The following is a 17,285-nucleotide window of genomic DNA, read 5'->3' on the forward strand; positions in this document are numbered from 1 at the left end:
GCGCCAAGGTTCATCTCTGCCACGGTCGGTGCCACCTGAGCGGAGGCAGGGTTGCCGAGCAGCCCTATTCCGGCTGTCACTTCGGCCACTGAGCAGGCGTGTCCACATCCTGCTCCTACCCCACCCCCAAAACATCAGGCCCCAGACTACCTGGCGCTGTCTTTGGGGACAGACGACAGTCCGTGCTGAGGACAAGGTGCCCTCGTCAAAGTAGTTAAGATAGTGCAGATGGCTGCTGGAGAAGCAGGGAGGAGGTTGCTGGGCTCTTAGGGAAGTCAGGCAGAGAGGGCGGAGCCCAAAGGTGCCAGCTGAGGACACAGCAGGCTGCCAGGCACCAGGAGCTGCCCGGCCATGTAACACTTCCGGAATGAATGAGCCCATCAGATGTTCGGAGAGAAGGCTGTGGGTCACAGGAGCATGCCAAGGTCATTCCTGAGGGGAGCAGGAGGAGCCCCAACGACACACCAGCAGGTTTTGTGGGGAAGACGGCTCCACAGGAAGCACAGAGGAGCGGGCTTCTGGAAGGAGGCTGCTGATGAGGGACGAGCCTGGAGTTTAGCTAGTGACCAGGAGGTGACCAGAGAGTGGCACATGCCATTGGGAAGATGGTGGTCTTTGTTTGCAGCTCTCAGAGGCCAGCTCTGGGGGAGCCACATCCAACACCTGGGGGGGTAGATTGTTCCAGCCATCTGGTCACCTGGACTCACGGCCACTAGCCTCTAGGCCCCACCCCCCAGTTCCAATGAAGGTGTCCCTGCTGGCTAATGGGCACAGCCTCTTTTGGTGGTGCCAGATACAACGTCAGGGGGTGGCCTATGCGAGGCCCTCTGACCCGGTGATCCCACCTGCAGGAACCTCTCTCCACGTGTCCTTGCACAGGCGTGCATATGTGTCAGGGCCAGGGCACTCACTACAGAGAGGCTGGAATCTGAATGGCCTGGGAATAAGCTTGGAAGGGACGTGGGGAGTGGGCGTGGGAGCTGATATGTTCAGTGAGACACAGCGCCATGTGCTGGCTGGATGGGGGGCAGGTGACAGACCTACACTTTAACAGGCAGTCTGGGCGGAGGGTACAGGGAACCCCAAATCCCTTGAGAGTGGAACCTGGGACGGCAGTGGTGCCTTCTGCCACCCACCTTGTACCTTTAAATTCAAAGATGAGGTTTTTAACCACGTTTTCTGTATGCTTTTGAGATAAATAGAAAATCAAACCTCTTTAATGCTAGCTAGCAACGTTTAGAAAAATCCTATTCTGGCTGGGTATAGCCGGGATATGACAGGGAGGGGGGCCTTTCTGAGGGCGGAGGGGTGGGCTCTCTCTGCCATTTGACATGTATGGCTGGGGACCCCTGTGCCACGTGCCTGCACAGGCTTGGCTCCTCCCTGAGGCCTAAGGATGAGCAGTCGTCAGGTCGAGTGAGGAGTGGACTGTCCCAGGGAGTGGGAGAGCCTGTGGGCCCCAGCACAGACACTGAAACCGAGCCAACCCTGCCCCCAGAGGTTCCAGCACTCTTCAAAACCTGAGCAGGTCAGTGTCATTTGAGCCTGACCCCCACCCGCACTCCAACCCCCACCCCATGCCAGTGGCTGCTCTGTTCTCAACCTGCAGGGCCCTGGCCTCCTTGTCTTACAGGAGCTGGGCTGGGAGGGCGAGATTGGGACAGGTTCTCCCACACCCTCTATGGTTGGACCATGACAGTGGCCCTCTGCAGTTAGAGGAAGCTCAGCTCCAGACTCTGTGACACCGTCCTTCCTAGGTCCTCAGGCCTAGCAGACGAAATGTCCTCCCCTGGGCTGGTCGGAGTGGCCTCCGCTCCTGTGCTGGTCCGTGTAGTCCCTCCTTTCCCTGCTGGTTGGGACCCGCGTTGTGCCCTGCTCGGGTGGGTCTCCACTCTGCTCCATGATCACGGTCAGCACAGAGCACTGCCAGATTTCCCAGCTGGTGCGGTGGCAGCTGGGGTGGGCCCGGGTGGTGGCTCTCAGACCTGGCCTGCACCTTCCCTCGGCAGCAGCCTGCATGACCGCTCCTGCTCAGTCATCTTGTTTCGGGGGCCACTCCTTCCACATTGTGAGTGGAACCCAGCTCAGCACCTGGATGCTTGCCTCCAAATTTTCCAGTTGACATCTCCTGTGACCCTTATACCGGGCTGAATAGTGTCTCCCAAAATTCATACACCTCTGAATGTGACCTTATTTGAAAATAGGGTCTTTGCAGATAGAATGAAGTTAAAATGAGGTCATGCTGGACATGGGTGGGCCCTGTATCCAATGACAGGAAAAGGCCATGTGAGGAGGAGTCAGAGAGACAAGGAGCATCAAGGACAGCTGGGGTCACCCGGCAGCCCAGAGGAGGCAGGGAGACCCCTCCCCTGGGGCCCCTGGAGGGAGCTTGGCCCTGCCCACAGCTGGATTTCAGCCCAGGGAAACGGATTTTGGATTCTGGCCTCCAGAACTGGGAGAAAATAAATCTCTGGTGTTTTAAGTCACTCAGTTTGAGACCCTTTATAGAGCAGGCAAGGAGAACTCACCCCACCCCACCCCCACCGCCCAGTGTGCTGCAGCAAAAAAATCACCTAAGCTCAAGGCCAGCTTAACCTGCTTGGGCATTTGTGGGTTAAGACGGCAGGTAACAGCTAGTGTTTGTGGGCCTGGCCTGATGCCAAGGGTGCTCATGCCTCATGGTAATCCTGAAAGAGGGGAGTTATTCCTCCCACAGCGGAGGAGGAAGGGAGCACGGACAGCTGAAGGATCCATGCCTGCTGTGTGGCCCCAAACCCCAGTCCTGCCCACTGTGCTCTTCTGCTCAAGGGACGTCACATGGGGAGAGAAGAGCAGGGGCTCCGAGAGGGCTGATTGTCCAGGCTCTGACCACGGGGCTCCTCCTGGTCCTGGGACATAAGTGCCTGCTGTTCTGGGCCTGGGAGGACTGCCCCATGTGTCCCCATGCTCCACCCCAGAGATGCATGGCCCCGCCCGTCAGCAATCTTGCTGTCAGCCACCATCCCCATGTGTCTTCTCTGTGTCTGTTGCCTTTCTGGATGTGTGTCATTCATTTTTGGACCCAAATGCATGGATTTCATCTTGGCATGAGCTGCCCACGGCCCAAGCATATCAAAGTCCCACTGGACCCAGGTTCATCTCCGGGCATCAGACGAGCCTTTTAGCCTGTGCCGAGCCTGCCTTTCCCACCTGTAGGTCAGGCAGGGCTCGAGGGAAACCCAGTGAGGAGGGTTTGGTGTAGCAGTCCTCCCACATGGCTGTCTGCCCACTGGTGCTGTCTACACCGCTGGCCGCAGTGGTGAGGATGTTGCCTGGTACCCACCCATCCTGTCTCTGCCAGCAGTCCCCATCCACGCTGCTTAGCCCATCACCTGGCCGCTGCCATGTGCTGGGCGGGCCCTGCTTAGGGGAACATTCCTGTCTGTGATGGCCCTGCCTGACACCCCACCCTGAGCCAGCATTCCAGGACTCTGTCTCCCACCAGGATGAGGACAGGACACAGAGCGGGGCCTCATGAAGACATTACACCTGCCCGAGCTGGAAAGAAAGCCGTGGTGGAGAGTGGCCACGACAGAGGCCCAGGAGCTGGGAGGGGCATCCAGGCTGGGGACCCCGCGTGGTGTCGGGGTCAGTGAGGAATGAGACCCGGGCTCCCCTCAGGACGTTAGAGCCAGGAAGGGGCTGTCCATCCTTGAATACAGGCCAAAAGGATCCTGTGGCTCCTGACACCGGTACAGCGCAGGGCTGCACCTGCTTTTCCTCCCTGTAGTGAGATCCGAGGTCAAGAATCTAACATGCAAACTGGCTGTAAACTGGGGAGCCCCTTGGAGACTCAGCAGAGCGTGTGCAAAGCAGCACCCTCAGGGATCCTGGCGCCCAGGGCTCCAGCGGTGGGGGACAGCTGCAGCCGAAGGCGGGGCCACACACACAGCTCAGGGAGCCCAGGAGGCCCGCCCCAAGAGCCCAGAGCGCCTCTGGGGGTCGCTGGTGGGGCTCTGGAGGCAGCTGCAGCGTCCACTGGAGCCCAGCCCGTGTCAGGGCGTTAGGCGGGCGGCCCCACTCGGGGCTCCGCTGCTTATATCCCGGTCTCACCACCTACGCCCGCACGTGCCTCCCGGGGGCAGTATCACCCCGGGCTGCCCACGTGACTTCCCGGGCTCGCCCCGCCCCCGCCAGGGCCCCGCCCACGCCGCGCGATGCTGGGACCCCGGCGCGAGATCCGTCCTAGCGGGCAGCGGCGCGCAGGCGCAGTGCGTGGCGGCCGTCGGCGCTCCCGGCCTGCCCCGCGCGCGCTGACGTCGCGCAGCCTCGTCCCCGCCGTCGCCGCCGCCGCCGCCGCCGCCGCCGCCATTGGAGTCGGCCCCTCGTCCGTGCGCCCGGTCCCGCTCGTCGCCCCGCGCCGCGCCCCACGAGCGGCCCGCGCTCTCAGCAGCCGCCGCCGCCACCCGGCCGGCGCCCGGGGAGGAGGCAGCCGGCCCGGGGCCGCGAGAGCGCGGGTGACAGGCCCGGCCTCGCGGGAGGCCCGAGCCGGCGGGCGCCCCGGCCCCGCGCCGCGCCGCCTGTTCATGAAGCATGTCGGCCACCAGCGTGGACCCCCAGGTAGCGGGCCGGGCCGGGGCCGCGGGGCCGGGGGCGCGGGGCGGGCGCGCGTGGGACCGCGCGTGGGACCGCGGGGCCTGTGGGCGCCGGAGCGCGCCCCCGCCCGGGAGGCGTTCTGCTCAATAACTTTTCTTTCCTTTTCCCCGGGCGGCGTCTGCTCACACGTCCCGCCGTGCGACGATGCAGAGAACGAAAGGGCAGGACAGTAAAGGTGAGCGAGGCGGCGCCGTTCCGCAGGCCCCGGTGCGCGGGGAGCGGGCGGCCGCGCGAGGGCGGCCGCGTGGGGCGCGCGAGGGCGGGGGGCGGCGTCCGCCTCGGAAGCTGCTTCCCGGGCTTTGGGGACGCCAGACTTGGGGTGGTGACAGTTGGGCAGGGGCGGCAGGTCGGAAGCGGGGACCTCCCCGGAGACGTAAGTGGGCCGAGTAGGCGGAAGACGGTCGGTGGGACGGAGGCGGGGAGGGAGGCCGGGGGCGGGGAGGGAGGCCGGGCCGTGACCTTCCTGCCTGCGCCGCCGAGTCGGGCCGGCGGCGGGAGAAGCGCCTGCCCTTGGCCGGCTCCCCGCCCGGCGCTCGGGCCCTGCTCGCTGCGAGCCTGCTCCCTGTCCTGACACTCTGGCCCGGGCTCAGCCCCGCGCTCCCTCTCGGAGCGGCCGTAAGTGACACTTGGTGCTCACTCGGGACACTGTTTTTAACCAGTGCGTGTGGTGCGCGGCCGCAACCAAATACGGTTCATCGTGTTTTAAGATTGGAAGAGGCCCAGCACCTTATTTCCCTTTGCTTTCCTCTCCTGGCTGACCATCGTAATGCTGGAAAACAAGTGGAGAGCCCGATAATAATGCTCAGAACCATCACTCAGTTACAGTCTTCCCGGTCACCCCGGCTGACGGTTGCCCGGTCTTCTCTCCTCCACAACCGTGGGGCTTCTGGAAGCACCGTCCTCCGGCGTACATGTGGGCCACTCCATCTTTGCCAAAGCCCAGTGACAAGGGCCTGGCGTTGTGTTGTCTGCACCTCTGTGTTACCAACATTACTAAGTTATGATGAAATCCTTATCAGAAACATAATATTGGAAGTTCTGTGTTGCCATCCTAATCAGTCGTATAAATAGAAGTTCCATGCTGATTGTGTCCATTTTTAAGTTAAAAGCAATTTCCACTAGAAATTGATGGGCGTAGACTTTATGACCTTTAATTTCCATGCTTAAAAGTAATTTCTGAAAATTCAAACGTAATGTCTGTTTGCACTATTTGTTGCAGTACAAAATGGTTCTTTGCATCAGAAGGACACAGTTCATGACAATGACTTTGAGCCCTACCTTTCTGGACAGTCAAACCAGGTGAGTTTGTTTTTAATGTAACGTTTTTACATTACATAGTTTTGACCAAGTTTTGCAGTCCACCTCTGCTATGCTATGTGTCTAACTTTATTATCCTAAACAATGAAGAAGCAGACTGTAAAGCACTAGAAATAATAGAAAGATTGCTAATGAAGACTGGCTTTGCGTTGAATGAGGATGAGAGTGCAGTGAAGCTGGCTTTCTCTCTGGAGGAAGGAACTAGCCGGTGGCCTGGCGGGCTTGCAAGCCGAATCCCAGGTGGCCTCGGCGTTGGTGGGTCTGAGTGCACTGCCTGGGTTGGAGTGGAGATGCACGTACTTCCCGGATCCTCCCTGATGAGTGACTTTTGCTCTGGACAGTTGGACTTGTCTAGGAGAGCAGCTACGATCCTGACTCTGCAGCCCAACCTTGCCTTGGATTTGAGTGTTAACCCCACCACTGACTGACGCGGGACGCTCTCAGATTGCATGCCCTCTGTGCCTGTTCCCTTTTCTACAAAAGAGTGGTGAACCCTCATAGAATGTTTGGGGGGTGACGTTAGATGGTGCCCGCAAAGCTCGGAGATGGGACCTGGTACAGGCCCGATGAGCTGTGGTCGCCTGATTTCTTGGGTATTTCCAGGTTTCCCAGCCTTGGCACTGTGGACATTTGAGACGGAAACATTTTTTGTTTTGTGTGTTGTAGGATCTTTAGCGCCCTCCCTGGCCTTCATCCACAACGTGCCATTAGTAACTGCCCCCCCATGTGACAACCAAAAGTGTCTTGGCAGGTGTCCCCTGGGGGGCTAAATTAATTGCCTTGGTCAAAACCACTGGGCTAGCTGGAGTTTAGGATTAAGTGTAATGTCTGCCACTTTTAAAGCGCACTGTGCTTGTTTGCTTTGGAATAAAAGCAGGCTTTGCCCCTCCCTGGGGTGGAATAGAGCCAGTCTGCCTCTGCCTCTTTTCTCGCTCACCTGCCCTTCTCCAAAGTGTCCTAGAACTTTTCTTCATCCTCCTCCCTTCTGCGCCTGGCACACAGGCGGCACTGGGGACCCTGAGAATTCCCCACCACCACCACCACCACCGCCACAGCCACCATGGGGATGGGCTTCGCCAGAGGAAACGGCAGGAAGTTAAATGGACGCAGTGTTTTTGACTATCTGAAATTTTTTTAGATGATTTGACTACTATAGCAGTATTGTGTTCTAATTTTAACCAAAAGTGGGCGTGGTTTCACTACACTTGTGTCAGTGAACAGCCTGGAAGCGGCCCCTTTGTCCTGCGTGTTAGAGGCTTGCTTTCCAGCAAGATGGTCACCAGCACTTAAGGGTGAACCCAGGCTCTGGGTCAAGAACTTTTCCCCAGAAACGCCCGCCCAGCCAGCCGCCGTTGAGGGTAGGCAGCAGAGCACCTGGAGAGCGCTTCGTGTCATAGATGAGGAAGCCGGGCCCCCCAGAGGCCTGCCTGCCCGGCGGGGTGGGGCGGGCGGTAGTGCAGAGCCAGGCACGCAGCAGGCCCCTGCTGTCCGTCCCTGTGTGTGCCATCACCTATGCCCAGGGCCGCGCTGCGGGGCTGCCCCTGCAGTCAGGACTCACCGGCAGTGTTGCTGCCTCCATTTGGGCTCTGCTGGCGGGCCCTGTAGGAAGGTGCCCTCTGCCCTTCAGCCCCAGTTCTCAGGTTGAGTGTGAGAAGGTGTGGCCGGAAGCAGGAAAGTCACAGTCCCGTCACTGCGTGCAGTGCTTAGCATGAAGGGACACGTGTGTGCACTTGCCCTCGCACGCGCCCATCTGTGGAGATGGCTGTATCCGTCGGCCCGGCTGCTTTCCTTTCTAATGCGCACACTTGCGGTGGGCAGGAGGCCACCGGCTCTCTTGTTCTGTGAGGCCTGACCAGGTGGGCGACTTGGAGAACAGCTGCCTGTGCTGCGCTGTCGGGGGGCTGTCGCCCTCGGAAGCTGCCGGTGCACACTTTCCCTGCGAGTTGCCCCGGGCCCCTTCTGTGACTTGAAGTAACTGGTCAGTTTTGGGGGAATGTGGGGGGAAGGGAGAGCTCCAGGGAGAAGTGGGCTCTGGCTGAGGGGCTCTGATAGGGCTGTGTTGTCCTTCCCGCCTTCCTGGTTCTCTGTTGTTTTCAGAAAGGTGAGGACACGCCGAAATGACCCAGAGAAGTCCCTCTGAAGCTGCGGTAGGTGCCGCTGGCCGACGACCAGGCTGCGCCCGGGCTGGGGCAGGCCGGGCGGTGTGGGCAGCCAGGGAATTGACGGGACACCTGTGTCCACACTCAGTACTCAGCTGTCACACTCACGGGTCTGCTCAGTCACCTCTGGCAGGGATGACTGGGAGTGAACTGTTTTCCTCTACCGGTTCAGCTGTGTCCCAGGTGCAACAGGAAACGCTCCCTTTCTCAGCAAGCCCCGTAGACCTGTGGCGGCTCCAGGCCGGTCACTGCGACGCGTTGCAGCCTGTGCTGAAGCTTTCTCGTAGAGCCACGCTGGTCCCCACGCTGTGACAGGCTTCAGCTCGGCTGGGGGCAGCGCCCCTGGAAGTGCTGGCGGGGCCCAGGAGCTGAGGACGCTGTCCATTGCCGTGTGTGGCGAGTGTCCGTCACGTGTCACCTTCTGTGCTGTTGGCCTCAGTTGTCACCCACGCTTTCTGTCACTTTGAAGTGGTTTTCTTCACGCAGCAGCACAAAGCGAGGCCAGACAGATGCTTCGTCTGGGCATGTGCTCCAGGGGAAGAGACAGGGAGAGGGAGCTGGCCTCTTGTGGGCCCGGCGCTGGCTTTCGGGGACAGGGGAGTGTGTCTTGTCGTGGCGTGAAAGCTGTGGCTCCCCTAAAACGGGGTGCCTCACAGTAGACTCCCACCCTGAGATTCAGCGGGTGGCACCCAGTGGCATCTCGACACACTTACTGTGAAGTTGCTCACAGCTGCGCTACTCGAGGCAGGAAGCAAATGCAGAAGTTGTGTGGGTGTCAGGAGCTGCGGTCTCATGTGTGCCCTGCATGTGACCTGTGGGTGACCTGCCAGCAGCACAGGAGCTCAACTCGCAGCCATGAGTACAGGAGAGCAGGCAGGGCTTCTTGGAGGAGCCCCTGGGCTCTGCTGGTTTCCTGGGTCTGTCACTTTGTCACTGTTTGCATAATTGCCCTTGATGTTTGTACATTTTCCCTTTTTGAGTAAGTGCTTCTCTGCGTGTTCCAGAAATGTTTCCCTTGTGCCTCTGAAGAGTCCTTCCGTTTCTCCCTCCAGTCCCTGCCCTTGGTCACTAATGGCTGAGTCACTTTATTGTTTGTGAAACTGAAAGCTTTTGAGTAATGTCAGGATTCTTGCCTTCTCGGAAAAACCACGATAGGAAGCAAACGTTTCCACTTGAAACGGTTCTAGTCATTCAGAATGAGAGCTTCTTTCTTTTTTTAATGTGGTTCAATTTGAGTAAGTATGAGAAACTCTTAATTCTAGAATAGATTCATCACTTTATTGTGCTTTACTGTTTGGTTTCCCAAAGGAAAGGATTGAGGGGTAGTAGTCACTGTTTGAAATTGTTTTGTTTGGCGTGCCCATCTGTTCACCGTTTTCCTGAGTCACCAGTACACCCCCCCGAGTCCAGCGCTCGGGGTGTTGTCTTTAAGGTCAGGAGACGAATCCGGCCTTGAAGACCTGATGGACAGTGTCGCCTGTGAAAAGCGCCAGAACAAGACGGGTGGTGGGTCTTCTTGCTTAAAGACAGGCGGGGGTTGGGGGGGAGGCTCCTAGCTGACTCTCCATGTAGAACTTTCTGGTTATTTGGGGGATGTGGGGACTTAAGAAATCAGAAAACAGCATCATAGGCAGGAGAGCTCGTTTGCCCTGCTCCTGTTTTCCTTGCAGCCTTAGAGGGGCGTCCTCACCCCACACTTTCCTCTCCAGCACCCCCACTGGACACACTCCCCGGACACTATTTCCGTTACCTTCTCAGACTGGCCTGGGCTGAGGGCCCAGGTCTGACCAGAACCCCCAGGTGAGTCTTTCCAGTCTGAGACCCACACCTGGAGATCTTTGGAGTCCCTGAGTTGAGGCCCTGCCACCTCGTGGTCCGGCCACCTTAAACCCCTCTGAGGTTGTAGCCGCCACACAGGGTGCTTCCTCTGGGTGAAGCAGCTGGACCCGCAGGGCCTGTGTGCTGCCAGGCTTGCTGGGAGGCAGAGCCTAGGGCTGTGCCCAGGCAGCCATGGGGCAGGGGTGGCCTGGCCCGTTTGGACTCCTGTACGGCGGGCTGTCGGGAGAGGCGTGTGGAAGGGTGTCTGAAGCGGCCCTGACGGGGGAGAGGGGGCCTGTGGGTTGAGAGTGGGAAAGGCTGCTTCCCATGGGCAAGCTCGCATCCGTCTGTGGGGAAACCTGCAGCCCTGCACGGCCCTGCCTGTCGGCAGAAACACCTGACCGCCTCTTTGCAGCTGTTCTCACGTCGGTGCTGCCTGTGCTCTTGGCGTCACTGCCGGCTGGGCAGGCTGAGCCATGGGCTGGGCTCTCTGGACGGGCCGCTTCTCGGTGGTGAAGCGGAGGGGCTGCTGCCAGCACTGCTGTCCAGTCAGCGTAGAGTGGCCGGACTGAGTCACTCGACTGGACTCTAGGCCACGGCAGGGGGTGCTCTGCATGTGGGGACGTTCCCTGGGCCACAGCCCCGGGGCCTTTTACTCCCACTTCCAGCGTTTCCACCGGGGCTGGGGTGCCATGCTGTCGCATTTCCCACCAGCCTGCAGTTGCACGTGGGCAGGTGGTAGTCGTTTTTAGTGGTCTGACTGACAGCAGTCTAACTCTTCACCTGTTGTTTCCGCAGAGTAACAGTTACCCCTCCATGGCCGACCCCTACCTGTCCAGCTATTACCCACCGTCCATTGGATTTCCTTACTCCGTCAGTGAGGCGCCGTGGTCTACCGGAGGGGACCCCCCCATCCCGTACCTCACCACCTATGGACAGCTCAGCAACGGGGACCACCATTTCATGCACGACGCTGTGTTCGGGCAGCCCGGGGGCCTGGGGAACAACATCTATCAGCACAGGTTTAATTTTTTCCCCGAAAACCCTGCCTTCTCGGCCTGGGGGACGAGTGGGTCTCAGGGCCAGCAGGCCCAGAGTCCAGCTTACGGGAGCAGCTACACCTACCCTCCGAGCTCGCTGGGCGGCACCATGGTGGACGGGCAGACCGGCTTCCACAGTGACACCCTCAGCAAAGCTCCCGGGATGAACAGCCTGGAGCAGGGCATGGTTGGCCTGAAGGTCGGCGACGTAGCCGCCTCCGCCGTCAAGACGGCGGGCTCCGTGGTCAGCAGCGTGGCCATGACTGGCATGCTCTCTGGCAACGGTGGGACAAACGTAAACATGTCGGTGTCGAAGCCAACGTCCTGGGCCGCCATCGCCAGCAAACCAGCAAAGCCGCAGCCGAAAATGAAAGCCAAGAGCGGACCTGTCCTCGGGGGCGTGCTGCCCCCGCCTCCTATAAAGCATAATATGGACATCGGCACCTGGGATAACAAGGGGCCCGTGCCCAAGGCCCCGGCCCCCCCACACGTGCCGGCCCCCCAGCCTGCCCCCCAACCCCCACCGCTCGTGCCACCTCTGCCCACTCAGGCCCCCACGCTGGCCCAGCCACAGTATCAGAGCCCTCAGCAGCCGCCCCCCACCCGCTGGGTGGCCCCACGCAACAGGAGTGCAGCGTTCGGGCAGAGCACAGGCACCGGGGGCGACAGTCACTGTCCGGGCGGCGCCCAGCCCGGCGGCACCCCGGGCGTGGAGTGCCACCCCGTTCTGGAGAAGTTGAAGGCGGCGCACAGCTATAACCCCAAGGAGTTCGACTGGGACCTGCGCAGCGGCCGCGTGTTCATCATAAAGAGCTACTCGGAAGACGACGTGCACCGCTCCATCAAGTACTCCATCTGGTGCAGCACCGAGCACGGCAACAAGCGCCTGGATGGCGCCTTCCGTGCCCTGGGCAGCCGCGGGCCCGTCTACCTGCTGTTCAGCGTCAACGGCAGCGGCCACTTCTGCGGCGTGGCGGAGATGAAGTCGCCCGTGGACTATGGCACGAGCGCGGGGGTCTGGTCTCAGGACAAGTGGAAGGGCAAGTTTGACGTGAAGTGGATTTTCGTCAAGGACGTGCCCAACAACCAGCTGCGGCACATCCGGCTGGAGAACAACGACAACAAGCCGGTCACCAACTCCCGTGACACGCAGGAGGTGCCCTTGGAGAAAGCCAAGCAAGTGCTGAAGATCATCGCCTCCTACAAGCACACGACGTCCATCTTCGACGACTTCTCCCATTATGAGAAGCGCCAGGAGGAGGAGGATGTGGCTCGTAAGGTGGGTCTGGTTGGGGGCGGGGGGGGGGACCCCGGTGACTGACGGCCCGTCATGGGTTCTAGGAGAGGGTGCTTGGACCGCAGAGAACAGATTCTCTTATGAAGAACTTAGGGTAACTCACGCTTTGCTAGCACAAGGCTTTCTCGTCTTTGGCATGTTGGGCACTGGGGCAGCCCTGGCCCGGCCCGCGGCTGCCAGGCCTCACCCACCTGGGCCTCCCGGACACTGCCCTCAGCTGTTGGGAAGTGCTGATCTGCAGGTCATTGCTTCCCTCTTCTCTGGAAAACCCATGTCCCCAGGTTTTGGGAAGTTGACCTGCTTCACCTGGGTGGTAAGCGTGGGGCAGGCAGATGCAGACGTAACAGCACCGTGGGCGTCTGGCCAACAGCGGTCAGACACTGAGCCTGAGCCGTCCAGCCCGGTGGAGAGCGACTCAGGGGCCTGCACGCTGGCCAAGAAACAGCGACGGCCAGACATGCGTGACACACCGGAAAGACTTCACCCGGAGGTTGTCTCCCATGCTGTTTGTTTTTAAATGTCCTTGCTTTCATGAAGCGTCAATAACAGATGGCTTTTCAGTCCTTTTGTGGTTCTCTGTGTTAAGAGTTGCATATCCACGCCCGTCAAATGTCCTGAAGCATTTTTAGCAGAAGGGCGTGTAAACGGGGCCTGTAGAGGACACTTAGTCCTGTGGGCAGTTGTAAGTGACACAGTGACAGCTCGGCTTTGCACACTTTGAAAACAGGTTGCTCTGTTTCACTCTTATGTGGAAAAGAGAAGGGCTTGTCATTGCATTACTGAAGTCCTACAATTTAGGTCTTCTAGGTATGGCATAAACACCAAAATACATGCAATCGCCAACTTTGCGGCTTGGAGAGAGCCCACTGATCACACAACCTGACGCTGGCAGGTGGCTGTGTCGTTTGTCGTCAGTGCTGTGACACGTGGCTCTTTTCTTAACGCTCACGGGTTCTGAGGTGGTGGCCAGCCCGTCACCTGCCCGGTGTCTTCACGGTGCCAATGTCTGAGGTTGCACTGTAGCAGCCAGGCCCTCGGTGACCGGCGAGGCTGCTGACGGGAACTGAAAGCCGGCAATTGCACCGCGCGTGGCGTGGGGCCGTTCCTGCAGCCATTGCAGCAGGCGTTTGAAATTCCCCCAGAACAATAACAAGTGGGTCCTCCCCTATCGCTTCCCAGATGCCTCACTGGGCGTCCTCAGAAGGCTCCCCAGGAAGGACTGCCACCTCCCTCGTGTCCACCGTCCACCAGGCCCAGATGGTCAGTGCTGACTTCGGCTGTGAAGAGTACCCGCGGGAGCCCCCACTGCCCACTCTTGTAGAGCTCAGACCGCCCTGAGCTCATATAGGGGGGCTCGGCCTGGTCCCCAGAACCGTCCCCCAGGGCGCCAGTGGCTGTTACCATGAGAGTGTTCAGGAGTGCACCGTGCTCTGAACGGTGGACATGCTGACAGGAGGTCAGGCAGGAGCTCCCAGACGCAAGCTTGCTGGGGGCCGCCGGGGCACTTGGCACAGGATGTCTAGGAACTACCCGCCTTTGTGAGCAAGATGTAGGTGTCATTGGGTAGGACTGCTGTCCTGCCCTCTCCTCAGCTAAGGTTGGGCGATGCTGCTTCCTGAGGGCAGACCAAGTCCTGGAGCTGTGCGGCTTGTAACTGCGGCAGTCACTCCTTGGGGCGCTTCAGAGAGCGCAGTGACAGTCGAGGAAGAGTCCTCCTACCTGCTGGCCTGGAGCCCTGGCCCGGGGTCTCTGCACAGACTGGCCAGGAACTGGCGAGACGGGCTGAAGAAGGAGTGTTCCCTGGGACGTGTTGATGACTTCCTCTAGAGCGAGCTGTGCTTCCTTTGTGAAGTTGGGGGGTTTTAAGAACACGAGGTGAACCCCGCAGTTGTTGGTCGTGGGAAGGAGCGGGGCGCAGGGGCCTGTCGCCATCCGAGGTGCTCCGGCAGCACCCCCGGAGAGGCCGGCGCCTTCCTGGGAGAGGCGGCGCCTGGATTCTGCCCTGGAGAACACAGTACAGAGCTGCTGGCTCTGCCGTGTGGAATTCAGGGCAGTTCGGGGACGTGGGCCTTCCAGCGGTGCTGTCTCCTCAGGCCTGGGAGCTGCTGTGACAGGCGCAGGGGCCTCCGAGGTGGAGGGCGTGGGGAGAGGACTGCTGTGTGCTAACCCGGAGACACGTCCACTCCAGTTGTAGCACAAGGGCCAGTTACCCTGTGTCTGCTAATCCCACACTGGGACCTGTCACTGAGCAGCCCCACACAGCATCGTCCTTCACTGGCTCCGTCCCGGTGGGACAGGCGGGTGGAGGTGGGCGAGCGTCCCCACGTCCCCAGCTCAGTGCAGTCACAGCGCTGTGAGGCACCCTACCAACGAGAAAGGGAAGCCGAGCGGGGAGCCGCGGCTGCTCAGACTGCCCAGGCAGGCAGGCTGGTTCTCCTTCGGGCGGGGACACCGCCGGCCAGGAGCCGGGCTGGAGCAAGTGGGTGCTGGTCAGAGGGAAGTGCCGAGTGCTGCCTGGTGTGGCGGGGCCCCCTGCGCAGCCTGGGACCACTTCTGGGGGAATTGGCGCATGTTCACTCATGTGTTAAGCTGTTTTCCTGTTTCTTTTTGCAGGAACGACAGAATCGAAACAAACAATGAGGACCTGCCTTTTTCTTTCATGACCCCACGTTTGAGACACGGCGTCTAAGGAAGCGTGCTCGGTGCTGTCTGGGTTCAGCCCTGCGCTTGCATCTCCGCGTTCTCTGTGGTCTCCTTTTGCCCAGGGGGAACCTGGGGATTTTCCTATGTATTATAGTATTGTAGAACTCACTAATAAAGGAGAATGGTTTTTGTCAACCTGTCAGTCAGATTGCATAACACGCAATAGAAATCTCTAAAAACAAAAAACCCAATACATCCCAAAGACTTTTTTGATTTTTGGCGGAGATTACGTTCTCATTCTTATTTGCAGCCATGTGACGTCTTCATGAGCCCGACGTCTCATCCCTTACTGCTTCATGGTGAACACAACAGCCCATAAGTTGTTTTGTCATGCAGTGTATTCTCTTAAAATACTTCTCTCAGAAATGCCGAAATCAAGAGGTGAAGTGTCTCACCTTGTTGGGCTGGTTTGCCATTTTTATCATCCGCTCTCTGTCTGAAATGCCGATCTGCCCATTTGGGTTTTTTACCAACAGAAAGCTAAGTGTTCGTTTTCGATTTTGCTCCGCACTGTTTCCTCTCGCAGCCCCCTGCGCCTGGGGCAGGCGCTGTGTGTGCGTGCGGAGGGTGCAGGCCCAGTGGCCCCGCGGCCTCGCCATGTGCACGTCATTTCAGTCCTGCTCCCTTCACTGGAGAACGCTGATGCCGTTTTTGTTTCCATGCCACGAATCTGAACTCTAACAAGTAGGGTCTGACGGCAGGCAGTGTGACGGTTGGTGCTGCCCGCTCTGAACTTCACTGTGTGTCTCAATCTTTTTTTCCTGTTGAATGGGTGAGAAACGCAAAAGCAACCCTTTTAGAAACTGAACTTGCTGTCACGTTTTGTGGAGTGGGGACTGGGGGGGACCGTGGGGGACCTCGCGTCACCTGCTACATGGAAACTGCTCCAGCTGCCGCCCCAGCGCCCGGGCTGTGCGGAAGGCAGGCCCTCCCAGAACCATTTACTCCGGAAGCCCCTCTGAGGTCAAGTTGAAGCTGTGTTCTTTAGACTTGTACTGAGAGCGCGCCCCTCTGAGCGGTCGCTGCTGGCGAGTCCCGCACATCGGACCCCTTTTCCTCCAGGAGAACACAAGCCTTAATAAACGACCCCTGTTGAGCAAGCCTGGCGTCGTGCATCCTTCTCCCCGGTGGGGCCTTTCTAGCTGCAGAGCCAGTGGCAGTCACCGCTCTGAGCCCATGGGTGCCTGCTGCAGCGACCGGGAGCCCCTGAGACGGAGCTGTGACTTCACTTGCTCCTTGTCCGTGCTGAGCAGGCAGAGGAACTTCTTAGAGGCCCAGTTCTACCCCAGAATTTGTAGTTTTCTCCACATGTTTCTGTAGCCTCCAGTCGTGCAGCCAAGCTGGAGGAATTCAGCCGCAGCATCTGGCGCTGCCCTGAGGCCCTGCCCTGGCGCTGCCCGCTCACCCTCCCGCTGCGTTCCACCCGCCCTCTGAAGGGTCAGCATGCACATCCGCACGTGGCTTTCCCTTCGGGGTAGAGTTTATAGACATGCATAGACGGTGGCAGAGTTGTGACAAGTGTCAGAGGAAGACCTGGGTCGCCAACATTCCAGGGAACCCTTGTGCCCTTTCCCAGGCGGTGACGCTGGAGACGCCACAACGGATGGACGTGGGAGGCGAGTCCTGCCCCCCGCAGCTTAGGCGGCGCCCTCCCGCCTGGCCGGGTCTGTAGGCTTGCTCACAGCTGCTGTGACCTCATCCTGCGATGAGGAAGACCTCGTGGTTACTGGCCCTTGTCTTACATGTGTCATCACTGGGCTCCCTTGAACAGTGCGTGGCTCCTCGCTGGTAAAGTGACAGGCTGAGGGGGACACTGGGAGGCACTGCAGGAAGGAGGCCATGGCTTGTCCCCCCACTGAGTCACGGCAACAGGGTTGGGGCTTCCACGGGCGTGGGAAGAGGGCCGTGGGCTGGTGACAAGGAACAGGCAGGTTGGCACCTGGGTCTGACTGGCGTATACCGAGTCCCTACGTGTCACCTGCTCTGAAGGCTCCCGGGCTGCCTCCCAGGCCTGCCGGGGTGCTCGGTCTCCAGCAGCTAAATACTTCAGAGGAAAGAGGGCTCCATTTTAAATGTGTGCCAGGCTCTGCTTGTGAGGCTGCCCGTTGTACCCCCCCAAAGCCATCTGGTCGGCCTTTGTGTCCCTCTGTCCCACCCGAAAGCACGCCACGTCAGGGTTCTTAAGTTCCATGAATGCCGGCAGCCTGTGATGCTCTTTGAGGTCCCTCTGGCTCTAGAAGTTCTTGGAGGGTCTGACTGGAATTGTGCAGACAGCACCCCGCAGGCTGGCTGCTGTCACCTGCTGGGTCCACAGGC

General features: G+C 59.5%; 1 protein-coding gene across 2 annotated transcripts; it reads left to right on the forward strand.

The window, feature by feature from the left end:
- The first annotated feature begins 4,425 nt into the window (after positions 1–4,425).
- On the forward strand, positions 4,426–16,067 carry YTHDF1 (YTH N6-methyladenosine RNA binding protein F1). Of its 2 annotated transcripts, XM_081033659.1 has the most exons (6): positions 4,503–4,599; positions 4,786–4,810; positions 5,855–5,934; positions 8,050–8,099; positions 10,728–12,248; positions 14,880–16,067. In XM_081033659.1, exons 4-6 carry the CDS (start codon positions 8,070–8,072, stop codon positions 14,904–14,906), a joined length of 1,578 nt encoding a protein of 525 aa, XP_080889785.1. In that variant the 5' UTR covers positions 4,503–4,599; positions 4,786–4,810; positions 5,855–5,934; positions 8,050–8,069; the 3' UTR covers positions 14,907–16,067. The 2 variants fall into 2 exon arrangements, with proteins under 2 accessions (XP_080889784.1, XP_080889785.1); XM_081033658.1 differs by lacking the exon at positions 8,050–8,099 and having other exon boundaries at positions 4,426–4,599.
- The last annotated feature ends 1,218 nt before the right edge of the window (positions 16,068–17,285 follow it).

Source organism: Rhinolophus hipposideros, assembly GCF_964194185.1.
Source record: "Rhinolophus hipposideros genome assembly, chromosome: 22".
Taxonomy (NCBI): domain Eukaryota; kingdom Metazoa; phylum Chordata; class Mammalia; order Chiroptera; family Rhinolophidae; genus Rhinolophus; species Rhinolophus hipposideros.